This window comes from Arachis hypogaea, chromosome 11 (assembly GCF_003086295.3).
Source record: "Arachis hypogaea cultivar Tifrunner chromosome 11, arahy.Tifrunner.gnm2.J5K5, whole genome shotgun sequence".
Taxonomy (NCBI): domain Eukaryota; kingdom Viridiplantae; phylum Streptophyta; class Magnoliopsida; order Fabales; family Fabaceae; genus Arachis; species Arachis hypogaea.
This window is the reverse complement of record NC_092046.1, coordinates 135991054-136011886: the sequence shown is the minus strand read 5'-3', so window position 1 is coordinate 136011886 and position 20833 is coordinate 135991054. Positions and strand designations below refer to the sequence as shown.

General features: G+C 35.2%; 1 protein-coding gene across 2 annotated transcripts; it reads right to left on the bottom strand.

The window, feature by feature from the left end:
• Positions 1-11: 11 nt before the first annotated feature.
• LOC112722807 (nudix hydrolase 2) lies at positions 12-3326 on the bottom strand. Of its 2 annotated transcripts, none has more exons than XM_072207508.1 (9): positions 2901-3326; positions 2255-2409; positions 2037-2102; positions 1788-1925; positions 1486-1563; positions 1357-1407; positions 1205-1239; positions 790-898; positions 12-698 (listed from the first exon to the last, which is right to left on the bottom strand). In XM_072207508.1, the coding sequence occupies exons 2-9, from the start codon at positions 2402-2404 to the stop codon at positions 495-497; spliced, it is 831 nt and encodes a 276-aa protein (XP_072063609.1). In that variant the 5' UTR covers positions 2405-2409; positions 2901-3326; the 3' UTR covers positions 12-494. The 2 variants fall into 2 exon arrangements, with proteins under 2 accessions (XP_072063609.1, XP_072063610.1); XM_072207509.1 differs by lacking the exon at positions 2901-3326 and adding an exon at positions 2664-2854.
• Between the last annotated feature and the right edge of the window lie 17507 nt (positions 3327-20833).

The window sequence follows — 20833 nt, the reverse complement described above, 5'->3', positions numbered from 1 at the left end:
TACAAGCTAAATGAAGAAAACACCATTCTAAAGATATACAAATAGTAATGTTCCAATGTTATGAAATTATCATCTTAGCACAACAAGAACATGAACCTGTACACAATATTCAGCACTAACATAGATAGCACTATGACTCTACAGAGTCATGGGTGATGTCATAAGGCAAGTTCGCTTCTGATGCTTCCAAAGAAATCACATCATATCAGTTATTTATAACGTACAAGTTCACATTTTTTCGGGTATTTTGGTCAATGGCCTAGCATAGCCTTTCAACCAACCATAGTATAGATAATTTGAGATGAAGTATGAAACTAACTTCAGGATCAATATTCACATATACAATTATTTAAAGTTACTTTAATTAACCTTAGGAAGCTAAGACCTGCATTTGTTCACCTTTAATGAATCAAATGATAGTAAATAAGATGGCAAAGACAGAAACCATTCCAGCATTATATTCCTAACTGAGTAAAAACATTTGCTGATGATGCTTACAAAGAATTGCACCTCTTGAGGCCCTTGGCATTCAGGTAGAGATAACTGATTTTGTCATCAGATGGCAGTGATGTTGTAGATACAGGAGTTAATCCAGAATACCAACCATTCATCTTTGCCAAGTATATTTTATTTACATGTTTCATAAGTTCATACTTCTCCATCCAAGCCTGAGCTGCATATTCATCAAATGGCATCCACTGCAGCAGAGAATAATAGCAACAATGGATAGGATAAGATAACATACTTAGCTAGTAGCGGTATGCATCAATTAAATTAAATAGTAGGTACCTTTGCAGCATCTATCTCAACCTCCTGTATTTTTATGTCAGAAGTAAGAGGCCGCAACAAGCACACAAAAAATAGATCTGACTTCTCAAAGAATGTCTTGTGACTTTGTCTGTCCATCAGATATTCAGGTTAAATAAGAGAGCAATACATATTTTCACCCATAAACCATTTTATCAATAGTAGTGTGTATGGAAAAGGAAACACTAGCAAGTTTAGAACTTTCAAATGAACCATGCAAGACCAAAGGTGGAGCCAACATTATCTGAATAAGGTGCTAATAAGGTGCTAAGAATTTCCTATTGTTCTTCAATTGTTTTGAACCTTGCAGCTAATGCAGCCTCCAACCTGAAGTCGCCATATTCAACCATTCCTTTTCAAACACGTTACAAGAATGAAGTTTATGTAAAAATGCTACCTGAATGCCAATACTTCCACAAACTCTGAGTCAATCTGAGAAATTGAGAGAACTCGGAGTCAATAAGCTTAGATTGACGATGTTAGACCTGATTAAATAGCCAAATTTAAAATGATACCACATTTAAAAGGTTCCACAAAGAGATTACTTACTCCTGTTTCTTCTTTGACCTCTCTTACCACCGCTGCATTAATATCTTCCCCCTGTTAGGTTGAATGAGTAGATTATATATGCACAGAATAACTTGTCAAATATGAAGAAAGATATCCAATCCTTTTCACCTCATCAACAACTCCAGTAGGGAGTTTCCAGTATCCAGTTCCTTGAAAATGTCCAGTCTTTTCTTGAACCACAAGGATCTACCAAACAGTTGATAATTCATAAATGAGACATTAACACTGAATGCTAATAGAGCTGGATTCCCAAGAATTATTGGCAGTAAGATACAGATTAGTCACCATTTTTCACAAAAACTGAAATATAGCGTTCTTCACAGGAACTGGAATGAAGTGGCAAATTTTATAATTTCTGTTCCCTCCCATTTTAGAACATGAACATTTTATAACAAATAATGTGGATATACCTCTCCTTTTTCATTCGAAACAAGTGCACCAACCCCTACTCGATGTGTGGCATTTGCTGGAATAGTGTTTACACTTTCAGCTATCCAATGTACAAGCATCAAATAATTTGGTTCTGCATGGTGATACCAAAATCCTTCCTGCATTTAATCCCCTCATAAATAATGGTTCATACAAAAAGTTAGAACCGAATGAAACAAGGTAGGTCCATTAGCTGAACACAATTTTCCATAATCATTGATCAAACTCACCTTAACTAGAGCTTCAACAAGATTGACTAAATGAATAGGCACTTTTACCCACAGGCCTCTCTTACCCTGCAAGATAATGATGATAAAACAACTCAAAACAAACATAGCAGTAGATTCTAGATAGCAGCAAGCATTTTATCAAATCAAGAATTGTACCAACCATGCATCCATCATCAGATGATATCAATTTCAACATGCAAGCTGAAGGTAAAGAATACCTGCTGTTTCCAGTGTGAAATTGAAGCCCTGAGAATGGGGACAAAGGTTGTGGAGTCCATAGGCTTATCCAATTCAACAATAACACCACCATGATCGTCATCGGTCGATGTTAGTAGTTCAATTTGTTGCTCTTGATTCCCAGCTGTCATTGGTGCTACAACAAGGAGTGTATTTGTTAAGATTAATATGCAATGAATGCATTAAAAACCAGGTTTATCACTTATTACTATAGTCACTGCCTAAGAAACAGGACAGAAATTTAACTTAGATGCCAAAAAATGTTAGTTTATAATGAATGAATGAACTCCTCGTGGATTAAAAATTACAGGAGATAGCAATTAGCATTTGTAGATTGTAGTAATAGTTCTGCATGGATGCACAGATTTTCTCTTTGAAACACAACCTTACCACAGTTAAAAAGAAAAGAAAAGTTGAAGAGGACGTGAGAGCTTTTATAAAATGCAAAAATGAGAAGATTCTGATGGAAAGGAAAGCAAAATCATTCTTTTATCTAGACATGACAGCAGATAAAAGATAAAACGATGCCGAGAAAGTAAGAAGCCGAATAAGTGCGGGGATTAACGGGGTAAAGAGAACAAACATGCAATACAACACATTCAAATTCACCACACATAGATAGAGTACCTGTGGCGGTGATGGTGGTGGCGAGGGCGGAGATAACGAATGAATGAATGAATGGAATATCAATGATTAATGAATCAGTATCACACTATATTTAAAATTAATAAATGATTTGTCCCTTTTTATTATTACTAAGTGAAATTATTGCCTTTGATTTGGATTCCTTTGGAAATTTGAATTTGGCTAATAGGCCAAAACAGCAACCGTTTCTTGGTGGCTGAGCAATAAACATGGTGGAGTTCAACCGACTTCAATCGAGATCTGATGTTGAATATAAAAATAAATTGGGCGCACGATAATGACAGGGATCGCCACCACAAATGGCAAGTTGCACCACGCAATTCCCATTATAGGAGACAGTGGGCTCGACACGTAATCTGTAGGGACAAGTTCGTCATTACACATACAATATCTGCTTCTCCCTTAGTTGCAGCTTGCAGGGTATTTGTGGTTGTTATATTACCACCGCGCAAAGTTTTTAACATGCATGTAGGACCGGCCAGCTGCTTCACGCGCCGCCGCAGTAGCTCTTCGGTTTAGAGTTTAGACTTAAAAGTTAAAAATCATTTCACGAACTTGTTATTTTTGTTGTGAATTAGAATTTATTTAAAATTATTTAATATAAAAAAAAATTTTATTTTTATGGATAGTACTAAATAAATAATGATTATCTACCAATTAAATAAAAATATATTACATTTTTAAATTAATCATCTAAGTCTTAATATTAAAATAATTATCTGTACATCTAGTGAAATGAATATCTGATATATTTATTATTTATTTTTTTTAATATTTTCATTGTTTACTTATATTTTTTTATTTTTATTTAAAATTTAATTTTAATTATTATAATATAATATATAATCATAAAAAAATATATTAATAGAATAAAATTTAAATTTGAAGAATTTGTGAGTAGATTTAGAAATCAAACATTTTTTAATCTGATTTATAAAGAAGATAAAATAAAAATTAAAATTTTCAAAAAAAAATTCTGATACGATAATTGCATTCACTATTCAGAGTTGCAGCATCAGACCGAGTTTTTTTTTGTGTGGATAAATTGGACGGCCTTTAATCTTAAGCATTGTTTCAAACCGAGTTTGAGGAGAGCGACATGACTCATAGAGCATACATTTTTTTGGGTTTGACTCATGGGGCATACATAGGTAGCACAAGAGGGGATACATTTTTTTGGTCCTTCATTTGGTCCTTTAACTAGACTGTATTGTGTAAGTGGAAAATTTTTGGACCCTTTCTGTTTTGAGGCCCTTTGTTCTTTTCTCACAAAATTTGTATGTGCCTATTCTTCTTTGTGTTTTTAATAACGGGTGGCCATGAGCCCATGACCAACAAAAAAAAAGTGCAGTTATTTTCAAAGGCTTTAATGATTTAATTGTAGTGACGTGATAAATTTAAAAATATGGTACCACAATAAAATATCAAATAAATAATGATAATAACAATTCATTTTTCTAGATCAACTTAACTTAAAAAATAATTCATAGCCTCTAAAAAACATAAGAGAAGTTCATGACATCACAACCTCACAATATATGTACTATTCTAAATATGTGTACTAAAGTATGATCTCTAACTTAATTTTTCTTGCAATTTATGCTAACTTGAGTGTCAGAGTCTTTGCAGAAACATCCCACTATTGGAAATGACGAACTCGAGACATTAAGAATTCGGAAGAAGAGGTTGATGACAACATCGTGTCTTCAACCTACTCTCTACAATTTTGTTCAGATAACTTTTAAATTTAGAAGAGCAAAAACACTTCAAAACAATTTATTTAGACATCAAAATGTGATTGCAAGTACTAACCCTGACTCGTAAATTTAGACGAGGCGAGATTCCGAACTTTCTTGAAGGTGAGTTCTAAAACCTTTGAACACGTATAAACTTGCACAAAACAAACTTGATCAATCGATATAGAATAACTAAAATTTTCAAAATACTTATCATATAAACGTGTTATTGTTTGTGCCTTTTGATGAGGTTACGAACTAAGAGGATTCGAAGATCTTAATCTGACAGCGTTGAAATCAAGTTGAGAAGGTAACCTGCAAGATACTCCGATACTTAAGTCAATAGTGTTTTAGGTGATAAAGTGAATAGTTCGTTATCTGCTAAGTTTTTCTTTTCTCTTTTATTACATCTCTTCCATATAACCGCTATTAGACCTTCACTGCCTTTAATGTACACATTTAATGTCATGATTTGATAGTTTGTAAGTTAATGACTTTATTAATTTTAATGATTTAGTCATTATCTAGTAACGTGATTTTCTCATTTATTTGTATTCTTGTTATGTATTATTGTCCAGAATAACTATATATATAAATTAAGATATATAACTATTTGTATCTTGAGCTAATGATACGAGCTTGAGAGTTCAAGGGGTTTGGAAATCCTACTCCGCGTAATGTCAGAACCAGGTTGGGAGAGCAACTTAAAAGACACTCCGATGATTAAGTCAGTAGTATTTACTAGTGTTGGGGTTGTGTTCAAATTTACCTACTGAGCTCCCTTTCTCTTTATTCCCTTTTTCCAGTGTAACGGCTTTCCAGACATTTACTGCCTTCAATATCCGTTTTGAATGCTGTAATTTGGCAGTTTCATGAGATCACGGCTTCAGTAGTCTTAATGGCATATCCATTTGTTTATAACATGATATTTTCTCTTTACTATGATGTCGGACACCTGATCTTGTCCAGAACAGTGCCCCAACTCAAATTTCTTAACTCAATGACTTTGTTGAGAGGACCCGAGTTTATGGGATCAGGCTTAAATAAATAAATTTTATTTATAAGTTTTTTAAGTGCAAAAAATCTTTAAGAGATTTTTCAGTTTCCTTCGTGCAGGGGGTAACTCTCCCCGGTTTACGAACTGTCGGGTTATCACCTCTTTTTTTTCCCATCAATCAATGCCTCATTAAGTGTCAATTAAATAACTCCACTTTTAACTTCCACTTTCATGTTTCTTCGAAACATTTCTTTTCCTCAAAAAAGAAAAGAAAATTCCTAAAAGATTTCCTTCTTCCTTCCTCTCGGTCTTCCTTCCGAGTGAAGAGTTACCAGCTTCTCGCAAATACTAATAGTTAAGTTTCTCAATAGTGAACTAAGTAAGGTTTTTTCTTTTATTTTTTGAAATTTCATCCGTCGATATGTGTATCTTGTTTGAAAATTTTCTTCATGAACCCTTTGCTTGTCATTGTCACATGCATTTTCCCCGTGTTGATATAGTAGGGATACCACTATTTTAGTTTTTTTCTAATCCTAGTAGTATTGATTTTAGGTTTTATTTACCCTATTTCTGAGTTTTGTGCACCTTTCTGGGTTTTCAAGAATTTGGTGTATTTTCTTTGAATTTTCTAGGTAAACTTCGAAGCTTCCTCTTTGTAACATAGTGGTGGTGCCCCTATAGGTTTTTCTAAGATATCAAGAAAAAAGGTAGTTGCAACTCGTAAACATGTTGGCACCTCAACTAATTTGGACACTGAGCTTGAAGTGGATATTTATACTTTCTTGGTACTTGCCAAGATGCCCTTGGAGGACACTTTTTCTCGAGTTCGGAGATTGCTCCTTCGCTCGACAACTTATGTCTGAGATGTTGAGGTGGAGATCTCGAATCTTCGGGCCGAGTTCACAGTGAAGGATAAAGAAATTTCTAATGCCAATTCTCATGTTAAGAGCCTGAGTGCTGCACTTGCTGTTCTACAAGAGGAGTAGATCACCCTCCGAGGTGAAATAGACAACTTGAAAGGGGCGAAGTCCTCTTTATATTTGAAAGTAGAGAATATGAAGAAACAAGTTTCCGAGTTCATGACTCAGATTGAGACCCTAGATACATCAGTCAAGCGAGATGACCGCGCTGCTGTGGATGGGATTTTTGATGCTGAGCAAAACATCCGCGACCAGATCAGTCTTATAGCTCCCGACTTGGACGTCTCCAAAGTCAACGCTTTCAAGAAAGTGGTGGGTGAAAAAGTTGTAGTCATTATGTAATTTCTTTTTGAATTTTATAAGTGTTTTGAGTTAGGAAATTCATATTACCTTGAACAATTTCCTATTTTCCCGGAGTTTGATTAGCTCTTTTGTGAACTTTCTAAACTCTAGCTAAGTTGTTATAACTTGTGATGTTATTAAATTTCGTAATTGAACTTGTTATTTCTTACCATTTTTTCGATATCGACATTAAATGCTTTTAGTTGTTACTTAGCTATTTTTATCATTAAATGCGCTTTATTGCTTTACTTAGCTATTAATTCGGCTTTAGCACTTGATCGCATTAAGAAATATCAGATAAGGCCGTTAATTCGGCTTCATCACTTGATTTCATAAAGAAATATCAGATAACATACGTATGTAATTAAATAACAATTAGCCAAGTATCAAAACATGTCGTATTATTGATGAAATTTGAATACAAAATTTTCGAAAATAAAAGAGGCCTCATTAAAAACCTACATTCTTAGGAAAAGAGTGCCTTTATTCTGTTCACGGGAAGCCTTAAGAATAATACCTTTTTCAGATGAGTTGCATTCCATATTTTCGGTACTTTGGAACCATCTAAATTCTCTAGTTTGTAAGCCTCTTTGCCCATATTCTCTCGAACCCGGTAAGGCCCTTTCAAAGTTGGAGCCAACTTCCCCTGGGATTCCGAGGTTTTGGTGTTGGATTTTTTAGTACTAAGTCTCCTGTTTCCAAACTCCTTGGCCATTACATCTTTTGGTGACTCTTTGCTTTAATGCTTGTTTAGCTAGATTAACTGCTGCCCTTACTTCATCAATTTGGTCAAGTCCTTCATGATGTTCTAATCTCTCAAGTAGCATTTTTGGACTGGGCTCTCTAACTTCCACTGGAATTACTACTTCTTCTCCATAGGTAACTCTGAATGGCATTCCTCCAGTAGAAGATTGGGGCGTGGTGCGATTGGACCATAACACTGACCACAACTCGTCAGCCCATGACCTTGAAGCATCATCTAACCATTTTTTCAAGCCCTTTAGAATTATCTTGTTTGCAGCTTCAGCCTGTCCATTTGCTTGTAGATGCTCCACTGAGGCAAAGATTTGCCAAACACCCAAACCACTTAGTAATTCCCCCAATTTACAATCTGTAAATTGCGTTTGTTATCCGTGATAATCGCTTATGGAATTCCAAATCTTGTGATGACCTCCCTTCATACAAACTTCCAATATTGAGCTGAGGTAATGCTTGTTAGTGGCATGCTTCAATCTATTTTGTGAAATAATCTATGGCCACTATCAAGTATTTTACCTGTCCAGGCCCTTGAGGAAATGGGCCTAACAAATCTAACCCCGATTTTGAGAATGGTCTTATCGGAATGACGAATACGAGTTCATGAGGTGGAGCCTGATGGAGATTCTCATAGAGCTGGCATTTTTAACATTTCTTTACATACTTCATAACATCCTTAATGATAGTGGGCCAAAAGTATCTGGCTCTAACGACCTTTTGAGCCAATGACCTTCCACCCAAATGATGTCTACAACATCCCTCATGGATCTCCTGCAACACATAAAGTGTTTGTTGAGAATTCAAACATTTCAGCAAGGGTTGTGATACGTCTGTTTTGTACAACTGCCCATTTATTATGGTATACTTAATTATTTTTAACTGCAGCCTTTTAGCTTCTTTAGCATTATTAGGCAAGATTCCATGTTCTAAATACATGTATATAGGATTCATCCAAGTACTAACGTTGCTAGAATGTGAAATCGTAACCTTAGCAATACTAACGGAAGGCTTTGTGAGCACTTCCTATATCAAGCTTTGATTCCCACCTCCAGGCTTAGTACTTGCTAATAATTTAGACAACACATCAACTCATGTGTTTTGTTCTCTTGGCACATGCTTAATACAAACAGAATCAAATAATTTTACCTCCTCTTGTACTTTTTTGAAGTACTGTTGTAACTGTGGATCCCTTGGTTGGTATTCGCCATTGACCTGGGACGTTACAATCTGTGAATCACTGAATACAGTGATTTCCATTGCTCTGACGTCCCTAGCTAACAACAATCCTACAAGCAAAGCTTCGTACTCAGTTTGATTGTTAGAAATGGGAAAAATCGAATTTAATGGACGCTTCAATCGCCATGTCATCTCCTTTAACTAGGATGAGACTGGCCTCACCATTTTTAATGTTAGATGCCACATCTACATGAATTTTCCATCCCAAGTTCTCAAAATCGGGTGAGTCATTTCCATAGTTCTTAGAATCGAACCGGTGATCGAATCGATCAGGCTACTGGGTCACTGGTTCAACCGGCTAACCCGGTCCCACATAAGTAAAACATATAAACTAGCCAAAAATTTAAAACTTAAAATTCATGTCTTCAATAACATTTTAATAAATATTAAGTCTCAAATTCTAAAAATAAGTAATACGAAAATAAACATAAAATTTGTTAGTACTATTACATTAGTATCTCAATTTAACATAATAAAAATAACAATTCATGGATTATATCCAAGGAGTAATTTCAATGGCCCCATTCAGGATCAATTTTTCCTCTATTGCTATTTTTTGGATTCTAATTATTGCATCAGGAGTTGATCCTTGTTCTTGAAAAGTTGGTATTTCTAATGGTGTATTTGATGAAGTCATCCTAAATTCCTAATCAACTAGGACTAAATGACTAATCTACCAGCAATAATAATCTACTAAGAATAATATACAACAGCAACCAAATATAACAACAATATATTACATATAACAAGAATATATTATAGCAACAACATAAAACAAAAAATTAAATAATCTAACAGAAATCAACAAGTTATAAACTTATAATCAACTAAATATACTCAATATAGATAATCAACATCATTAATCAATTAATTCTAACTGAAGTACTAAATTATTGAAAATTTGAAAGACTGAATAACTTAAAAAAAAATTACATACCTTATGGTTGATGCACCACCGTCAGAGAAGGGAGACCAGAGAAGAAGCATGGCGTCGACGATGATGACAGGGACAATTAGACGATCGGATCGGCAAAAGGAGGATGACGACGGACACACACCAGCACAAGATAAGAGGCAACAAGCCGAGCTACATAGGGGCCACCGAGATGACGATTCTGAGTAGCAGTAGCCGATGACGTCGCACCGTTTAGTGGAGGTGGCGCTGGCTGTGGTCGGGACCGTCAGATGGTGCAAGAAAGGCTGAACCTGAACGGGTCTCTCTCAGTCTCATCCGTTTAGAGTTTGGGACTTTGGGTGTGGGAACTGGGAATTGAGTTAGGGTTTCAGGCTTTCAGCCTTTCATTTTTTTAAAAAAATGGAAACGACGCCGTTTCACTTGAAGAAAAAAAATTAGTCTGAACCGGTCTGGTTTTATCAAACCTGTTGGTTGTCGGTTTTTGTCAAACCCTGATGGTTCAAACTGGATCTTGCCGGTTTTTTCTTTGTCCGGTCAGCTAGCTCATCCAGATCAGCTTTGTTACCGGTTCAACGGGTTTTCGGTCCGACCGAACGTGGCTCATACTGTACATCAAATTGAGACAAATCTATAGACGAACTTACCATCCGACCTGCCAAGTCGGGTTTTGCAAAACTTTTTTAATCCGCTGGTCGGTTCATACAATAATTAAATAACTTTGAAAGTACTGACATAACCAACATGCTGATGTGAGCAGAGCAAAAGCTAACTTTTCTAGTTTCAAATATCTTAGCTCAGGACCTTGAAGAACCTTACTAAAAAAATAAACAGGTCGTTGGCTTTTACTTTCATCCTCTAGGATTAAAGCTGAAGCTATAATCTCCTCAGTTACAGCAAGTATAATTATAAGGGTTTTCCAAGTTCCGGCTTTGCCAGTATGGGAGGTGATGATAACAAGTTTTTAAAATGTTTGAAAGCTATCTCACACTCTTCTGTCCATGAAAAATCCTTACCTTTTTTCATTCAATTAAAAATCGGCTTCACCTTTTCAACTGAAGCACTCAAAAATCTTGACAACGCGGCTAACCGACCTGTGAGCCTTTGCACCTCTTTGAGATTTTGAGGACTCGACATATCTAGTATAGCTTTACATTTTTCAAGCTTAGCTTCTATACCCCCTTTGTGTTACCATAAAGCCAAGAAACTTATCTCTCCAGACTCCAAAAGCACATTTCACTGGATTTAATCTCATTTGATGAAGTCGGAGGCTACTGGATATCTCCTTCAGGTCGGCAATCAAGTCGAAATCTCTTTTAGTCTTTATCAGCATATTGTTAATCTAGACTTACATTCTTTTTTATTTGTGTCTTAAATACCTTATCCATCAGTCTTTGATAAGTGCTCCCTGCATTTTTCAATCCAAAAGGCATTATAGTATAACAATAAATCCCTTAAGGGGTAATAAAAGTGGTTTTGTCCTCGTCGGGCCTTTGCATGGGTATTTGGTTATAACTACTATAAGTATCTAAGAAACTTAGAATCCGATATCCCGAGACTGAATCAATCATGTTATCGATGTTAGGTAAGTGAAAACAATCCTTTGGACAGGCTTTGTTTAAATCTGTGTAATCCACACACATACGCCACTTCCTATTATATTTTTTCACCATTACCACATTAGATAACCACATTGGATACGTTAATTCTCTAATGAATCTAGTATCCAGCAACCCTTGAACCTGCTTCTTGGCCTCGGCAGTTCGGTCGGACGACATCTTCTGACGTCGTTGTGCAACCAGTTTAAAAGTAAGGTCAATAGCAAGTTGGTGAGACATGAATGTGGGGTCAATTCCGGGCATTTGGAAGGTTTCCAAGCAAATAAATCCATATTACCTTTCAAGAAGTCCTGAAGCTCCGACTTCAAGGGGTAAGGCAAATCCTTGTAGATCATAATGTATTTTTCTAAAATGTCATCAATTTGAAAATTTTTCAAATTCCCATTAGGTTCCGGCCTCAGTTTCTCTTGAACTCGAGAGTCTAAGTCGACCAAAAATATTCTAGTAGAATCTTTGGCTTTATCCCTTAAAGTTAAACTTGCTTTGTTATATTTAACGGCAGTTGCCCGATCTTCCCGGGTTGTGGTGGCCCAACCTTCGGAGGTAAAAAACTTTATAACTGAGAATTTGGTTGAAAAGAATGCACGGAGGTCATTTATTGTTTTCCTCCCAAGGATCACTTTATCAGCCGTTGAATCCTTTAGGACGACAAACTCGGCTTGTACCACCCATACGTCTGGACCTTCTCCAACTGTAAACAGGAGGTCGATAGCTCCATCGGGCTTAATGTAGTGATCTCCTAGACCTAATACACCAGGAACATGTGACTTCAGGTGCTGATCTTTTAATCCTAGCACGTCAAAAGCATTTCTGAAAAGTAGATTTGAGTCTGCTCTTGTGTCAACCAAAATTCTCTTTACACTTCCATTTCTCAATTTTGCAGTGATTACTAATGGCTCATCATCTTCTGTTGTGTCATACTGAAATACTTCCGCAGTGAATTGCATGGTTGGGACGATGGTGACCTTCAGTGTCTCCGAGTTCACAACTTTTACATCTTTCTTGATGGCATTCCTGCACTTCGAGAATCCATTTTTGCCTACAACCACGTTTACTATGACTTGAGTAGTATCATCTTGGACTTCTATAGTCCTGATATTTCGAGAATTCCTAGTCCCGATCTTCATTGTCATTTTGTCGTCTAGACAACTTGACATGCTGAACAAACTCAGGGAGCTTCCCATCTTGAATTGCTTGCTCCAATGTATCCTTTAAATCAATACAATCCTCCGTCCTGTAACCATAGGACTCATGATAGTCACAGTATTGTGACTTATTCAAAGAAGCCCTTGGCCGAATTTGCCTTGCTCTTGAAAGGATACTCTTGTGAGACACTTGCTGGTACACCTTTGTTAACGACGCCACCAGGGGTGTGTATGTAGAGAACTTGCCAACCCGGGGTGTAGATGTCTTCGAGGTTGAGGATTGACCCGAGCTCCCAGCCTTATTAGATGATGGGGCTAGGTTTTTCCTTTTTATAGAGACTACCCTCGAGACATCCTCATCTTGCATATACTCCAGGGTGATTTGATGGATCTCTTTCATGGATTTTATATCCTTGGAGGTTAAGTGTCTCCTGAAATCTCCTTCTAACAGACCAACAATGAGGCATAGACACACGACTTCGAGAGTTCGTATGTTTACCTCCAACAAAGCTTTATTAAAACAATCCAAGTAATCCTTGATTCTCTCCCCCATTCTCTGTTCCACGCCAAGTAGTGAGATCGAATGCTTGGCTTGAATTTTTCTTGTGGTAAAGTGTGCCAAGAACTTGGTTTTAATACCGGTGATGAAGAGATTAAACCAAAAGGCAGTATATTAAACCAAGCCATTGCTGGGGCTGACAACGTCACCGGAAAAACCTTACATTAGATAACATCTCCCACTCCTTCAAGGTTCATCCTAGTCTCAAAGGCATCAATGTGCTCCTGAGGATCCAACTTCCCTTCATACTTTAAATCTGTTAGCTTGTCAAAGTGCTTAGGCAGACGAACCTGGAGGACATGGGAAGAAAATGGAGTCTGGCCCATAATTAAATACTCCTGGGTATCCCTATGCCTTTTAGGATTCGGTCTCCTTTGCGGAGTTTATAACGTGGGTGATCGAGATTCGTCCCTCTCCCGTCTTTCACCTTCTCGACGCTCGTCATCGCATCGTGGTGACCTTGTGTGCCTTTGAAGTGAATGGGATCGCTGCCGATTGTTATCCTGTTGCTGATCAATGACCTTCCGTAGGGTTTCCTTATCATGACTATGATCTCCATGTCCTATGGTAACACGACTCCGAGACCTGGACTGTCTCATTTGTGATCGCTCTGCCAGTCGACGTTCCAACTCTGCCAGGTAGCGCTCTAACTCCTGCATTCTGTGGCGCATTTCTTGCATAGCGTGAACGTAATCATCCCCTAAGCCAGCGAAGTGATGAGTCCCTGCGTTTTGAGTTTCAATGTTATGCGCTTTAGCATTGTGGATTTCTGGTTCTCAAATCCCGGGATTTGATGTTCCTCATTGGTAGGAGGAGTGACATGTATTTTATGCCCATCCTCATGGAATTGCTCCTTGAAAGGAGTGTTCGGATTTATTACTTAGTGATATTTTGATCAGCTGTGGTTCTAATTTTGTAAGATCTCCACAATAGCATCAAATATTCGTATCTTGAGCTAAGGATATGAGTTTGAGAGTTTAAGGACTTTGGAAATCTTACTGTGCATAATATTAGAATCAGACTGAGAGGACAATTTGTAAAAGACTCTTTATACTTAAGTCAATAGTATTTATTGGTTTTGGGGTTGTAGTTCGAATCTATCTGTTGAACTCCCTTTCTTTTTATTCCCTTTTTCCAGGATAACGGCTTTTCAGGCAGTTATTGCCTTCAATATCCATTTTCAATGCTTTAATTCGGCATTTTCATAAGATCACGACATAGTTAGTTTTAATGGCATATCCATTTGTTTATAACGTCATATTCTCTCTTTATTATGATGTCGGATGCCTAATCTTGTCAAGATTAATAATTTAAATAGTATCCTTCAAACACTTATTTGCGTAATTTTTACTCTTTATATTCAAGTGCTTTTAGTGGAATTTAACTACACTTATGATTCAAGTGTCTTTCAAGCCACAAAGGTTATTAATTAGTCAATCACATATCACAAGGAATTGAATGGCTTGGCAGCATGAGTTTCATACTTTCATGTAGTCATCGGATATTCTCCTTGCAATATGAAATGGTTTCAAATGTCTACGCTTGGGAAAGATTAGGAAGTTACTATAATTAATAAGTTGGTTTAATTGCTTTGTTATTTATTATGATTTCGTTAAATTTATAATTAAATTTTTATATTTTTAATTGAATTTTTATGTTATTTTTATATTCGTAATTAAGAATTTAATTAAATCTTTAACTATATATTTTTTAAAAAAATATTCTATTAATTTTAATATTTTTTATAAAAATATTTAATTACAAAATAAAAAATATGTCTTTCGGGATCACCTTTCTTTACTAAAAGATCATTCCCTCAATTCTTTAATACACATAAGATGGTTATTATAATGCTTAATGTGTATGTAATAGAGTGACATTATACCATGGCATACAAATTCTAGCATCTATATTAAAAATATTTAAAATATGACACATAAAAATAGTATAAAACCCTACCTCCAGTGGAGTTCCTATATATATTCTAATGCAAATAGACACGATTTGTTAGCGAAGAGAGACTTGTTCCATGGCTAGACTTTGTGTATGTTTTCATGTAGGTAAAAACTCAGGTGAAGTTGACTTCACGTGAAGTTAATACCTGAGAACTGTTAGATGAAAATTTAGTCAAATCAGTCAAATCATTTAACAGCTCTCAAGTATCAACTTCACGTGAAGTCTACCGCATCTGAGTTTCCACCTTTCATGTAGATATGAATCTTTGACTGAATAGAAGAAAAATCTCAATACTCCGTAGTTTGCATAATTTAGAGAGGATATCTTTTCGAACAATATATAAGTAAAATCTGTTAATAGTTTGGCAAAAGATTTAAAGTGATAGTATAAAAGTGAAAAAGGATAAGGATTTTTTTTCTATAATGAAATGGAGAAAGTATATGAATAGCAATAATAGAAGATAGAGGAAATAGATTATCTAGAATTTTTGTATATAAAAAAAGGAGAATAGAATGAGAAAGGAAGAGCTTAAATGATTATTAAGTATGTGCCTCCGTTTAGGTGAAATCTTCAATCTGAATCGTCACTTTGCGACCTATAACATGTTGTAAGTTTGGAATTTGAAAATAGTTATTAGAGACAAATTTATAGAGAATTGAGTCAGCTTTAAAATGAGCTTTGAATGAAGTCAATCAAATAACCACAGATTGAAATATTTACGAAATACTGTTAGTATATCAGGCTGGTTGGTTAAAACGTGATTTTCTACTATGAATTTGTAACAAATTTATCTACCTAATTTAATTTGAATTTAGTTTTACACTGAATTTAAAGAATGAAGCTAGTTTTCTTATCTTTTTATGTAACTAAAGATTATTCAAATCTAATAAATATAGAATTAATTATGATGATATCTTAAAAGGTTATTTATTGTTGGTTAGAAATTCACTAAAATTAGTATTTTTAATATTCAAATTTTAAATTAGATATGATAATTTTTCAAATACATTATTTTCTAATTTTTTATTATAAATTTAAAATTTAAATTATTATCATTTTAATCAATTAATTATTGAATAATGAACATGATTCAAAAAGTTGGGATATTGCACTTGCTGTGAATCTTCTCATTCACAAACTGAATATATAGTTGGAAGTGCTTCGTTTTATCATGTAGGATAGGATTAGCAGTCAACAAAACTGTACTTAAGTTATCATAATATATGGTTGGAGTAGTATGAAGCTTGCTGTTTAATTTTTGAAGTAGATTCTAAATCCATGTGATCTCTGCTTCACAAGCTGTCAAGCTTTAGAATTCAGCTTTAGTAGACGATATGGAGATTGTGGTTTGCTTCCTATACGACTAAGAGATTAAATTAATACCAAGATAAACACAATAATCTAAAACAAACATCCTGTTTTTCAAATCAGCAGCCAAGTCTGAATTAGAGAAACCATACAACCTCATGTCTGAACAATTGTGTATAATTAAACCATCATCCTTGGTGCCCTGCAAATAACTTACAATACGTTTTATAGCTTTCTAATGAACTAAAAGTGGACTATGCATGAACTGGCTAACTTTCATTACTACAAAACTTAAATCAGGTCTGGTAATTATAACATATTGCAATGTGCCAATAATAGACCTGAACAATTTTGGATCATCAAACTTCTTTGATCCGATTGATAGTAATTGTAGGGATGAAATCATTGAGATAGGCATTGGACTAGCTTCATTCATTCCCAATTTTGATAGAAGGTCTATTATATATTTTGTTTGGGACAAACTGCCCAGAATTTGTTCTATGAACTTCAATTCCAAGAAAATATGATAAGGAATCAAGATCCTTTAATGTGAAGATTTTGTGCAATGGCTAAATCATTAGAGTAATTTGTGTAGAGTCATTTTCTGTAATAATAATGTCATATACATAACAAAGTATATATAAAATAGAATTGGTGCCTTGCTTAACAAACAGTGAGGTATCTGATTTCATACTACGAAAGCCAAAAAATTGTAAAGTGCTACTTAATTTTAAAAATCATTCTCTAGGAGCCTGTTTTAGGCCATATAGTGATTTATTTAACCTGCACACATGTGGTTCTGCATCTTTAGTGAAGCCAGTAGGTTGATGCATGTAGATTGTTTCATTTAAATTGCCATTTAAAAAGACATTGTTAAAATCAAACTGCCTAATGTCTCAATTTTGTGATAATGTTATACTAAGGATGATTCTAATAGTGATAGATCTAATAACAGGTGAGAAAACTTGTTCAAAATCAAAGCCTTTAAATTGGTGAAAGCCTTGAGCTACCAATCTGGCATTGTATTTTTGAACCTTACCATTTGGTAGTCTTTTAATGGTAAAGATTCACTTGCACCCAATAATTTTTGTATTTTCTAGTTTAGGTACAAGAGTCCAAGTCAGATTCCTAGTTAAGGCATTGAATTCCTCAATTATTGCTTCTTTCCAAGGAGGAATATTAGTTGATTTGGGAGAATTTTCTAAGGAGGAATCTAATTTCACACAAAAAGTAAGAGCTCTTAGTTTGAGATTACTAGTTTTAGATCTTGTAAGCATAAGATGCTTGTTGATAATCCTAGGTGAGAGGTCAGTATTTGTTATTGATTCAGTATGAGTTGGTAAGTTATGAGGGTGCTATAAAGTGGATGAGGTGGACTTAACTCCAGGAAGGCGAATATCTATGTCACACCTTGGAATATCATTGTTAATATGAGCATTAGCAGAGAAAGGTTGAGGAAAGAGACTAGAAATGTGGTCAGATGTGTTGTGTGGAGGTGGATTAGAGGTACTGCTATTAGAATTAGTTGGTGTGGAATACTAAAAACTGGAGTTAGTAGATAACAATGTTAGCATTGAACCAATGCTGGGACAGAATCTTGAATTTGTAAGGAAGAATTTTGAGGTGTTTTAGATAGAAATAACTCATTAAAGGGGAATGAGGCTTCATCAAATTTAACATGCCTAGTGATAAAAATTTTGCCACAAAGAGATAAGAATTTAAAGCCTTTAGGATTTGTTTGCATACCCTATAAAAATACATTTGTGTGATCTAGAGTCTAGTTTAGTTTTGCTGTAAGGTCGAAGAAAAGGAAAACAACTACTTCCAAAAACTCTAAAGAAGTTGTAATCATGTTTGATACCAAAAAGGACCTCATATGATGACTTATGTTCTAAAACTGAAGATGGAATACGATCTATGAGATAGGTAGTTGTAAGAACAACTTCATCCCAATAAGTTAGTGGCATTGCAGCAGTAGAGAGTATGGCAAGACTCATTTCTATGAGGTGCTTGTGCTTTCTTTCTGTAATGCCATTTTATTCAAGAGTGTAAGGGCAAGAATACCTTTGAATGATACCTTGTTGAGCCAAAAAGGTGGTGAAAAGTTTTGAATTGTATTTTCTTCCATTGTCAGATTGAAACTCTTTGATTTTGTGTCTAGTTAAGTTCTCCATATACAATTTATATTGAGTAAAAGCTGTAAAAACTTGAGATTTGGATTGTAACAAAAACAAGCAAGTATATCTTGAGAAAGTATCGATAAAAATCACACAATATTTAAAATCAAGATGTGAGGTAAAAAGGGCTGAACCCCAAACATCAGATACAACAAGTTGTAAAGGAGTAGTGTATTGAGTAGTTGACTTAGAAAATAGGAGTTTGTGCATTTTAGTCATCATACAATTCGCACATAAGTCTGATTGCAATGTATTAGAATTATTATTATGTGCATTGGCAATATTACAATGAGACAAAATAGAGTGCACTATTTTCATAGAAGTATGACTTAATCTTCTATGCCATAGTTTTAAAGAAACTAAAGAAGTAGTAAAAATACAAGGATTATAAGCATTTAAATGTGAATTAGGTGATGCAACATTAGATAACTTATATATACCTCCACTTCTAAATCCCTGCTATAAAATTTGGTTAGTAATTTTACATTTAACAAGACATACATGTGTATGAAATTGAAAATATACTTAGTTATCTTCTGTAAATTTAGAAGTACTAACCAAGTTTTTTATTATTTTTGTTGATTATATCAAATTCTGTAAAGAAAAATATCTTTTAGAGTCAAGAGAGTATAAGAAAGAATTGCCAATTCTTAAAATCTTTAAACCTGTTCGTCTCCAATCTGAATTTGGTTAGGGCCTGAGTATTTAGATAATGACAAGAATGATGAGGAGTCTGAGGTCACATGATGTGAAGTACCAGTGTTAAGGTACCAGCTTGAGTCTGTTACAGTTGATAGAACAACTATGAATGTTGTAGGATGGTAAAATGCTGGTGTAGGGGTGGAAGTATGCTACTAGAATTGCTATTTGTTAAGGGATTAGAATTGGTAGCTGAATTTTGAAATTGAGATTCTTGTAATCCTTGAGAATTCTGAGATGGTGGAGGGATAGATTGGTTGAACCGATTGAAGCAATACCAAGCAATGTGGCCAAATCGACCACGTACTTGACATTGACGATGATTTGGGGTGTTAAAAGATCTATTTCCACGATTAGATCTTCATGCTCTACCTCTTCTACCAGAAAATCCTCTTCCGAAATTTGAAAATGAAGGAAAAGAACTTTGTGTGAAGTTCGCTTGAATCATGGAGGAATCAGTCTTTCAAAATTTTTCTAGCATATCATCCAAGATCATGATTAGTGTTTCAACCTTACAAAGACTAAATAATTCAGGTTTAGAATTAACCATATGGATGAGAGTTTGACATTCTTCATTTAAATATTCAAGTAGTGCATCAACATGGTCTTCTACTGTAAGTGGTGATCCCAAAACTGCTAAGGAATTTGCCATACCTTTAACTTTTGAGATGTAATCAGATGCTGATAAACCAAGTTTTTTTATTGTCTTGATTTGTTTCTTAAGCGGTTTGACTTGATGTTTTGTTGATTCAGCAAAGTAATAAGCTTCTATTTTGCTCTAGATTTTATAGTTGTACTTGATTCCAACTATCTTATTCTTAAAGTCTGTTTCTATAGAGGCAAGAAACCATGAAGGTAGATTATAATCATCTTGCAACCACTATTTATATATTGAGCATATTCTTGGCCAAGAAGTTGGTCTTCAGCACTATTTTTGAAGGAACACATTCTTGATGAAGATGATCCTCTAAATCTTGATATCAAACGGCTGCTATTGCTTATTGTTGCCATGTCTTGTGATTACGCTCCCCAAGTTTATCACTAATAGGATTGAACGGTTGAGAGTTGAAGAATTGTAATGGAAAGAAAAAATTGTTTGGAGTGATGGGTGTAAGGATGCAAAACTCCTCGAGATGCGGGGATCCCTGCAGGGACTGTCCTGAATTGAGACTCGACTGTGGAAAATTTTTTCTGCGGAGATGGGGATGGGGGACAAAATTCTCCCGAGGCAGGCGCGGGGACCCGAGTGGGATTCCCGCCCCATCTCCGCTAATCTCCAAAATTTATAAATTTACTTAATTGTCCTAAATAGTTTATTTCTCATATATGTTTTTTAGTTATTTCACATACCATATATATATATATATATAGAGAGAGAGAGAGAGAGAGATCCAAAATTCCTAATCCTCATTTGTATAACCCTTCTTCAATTCATAGATCCATAGCATCGTCCATACCCCATCCAACCTCTCTGCAGCCACCCCCTAACCATTCTCTTGTCTCACCACATTGTCACCCCTTACCATTCCATCACCGTCATCGCATCGTTTTC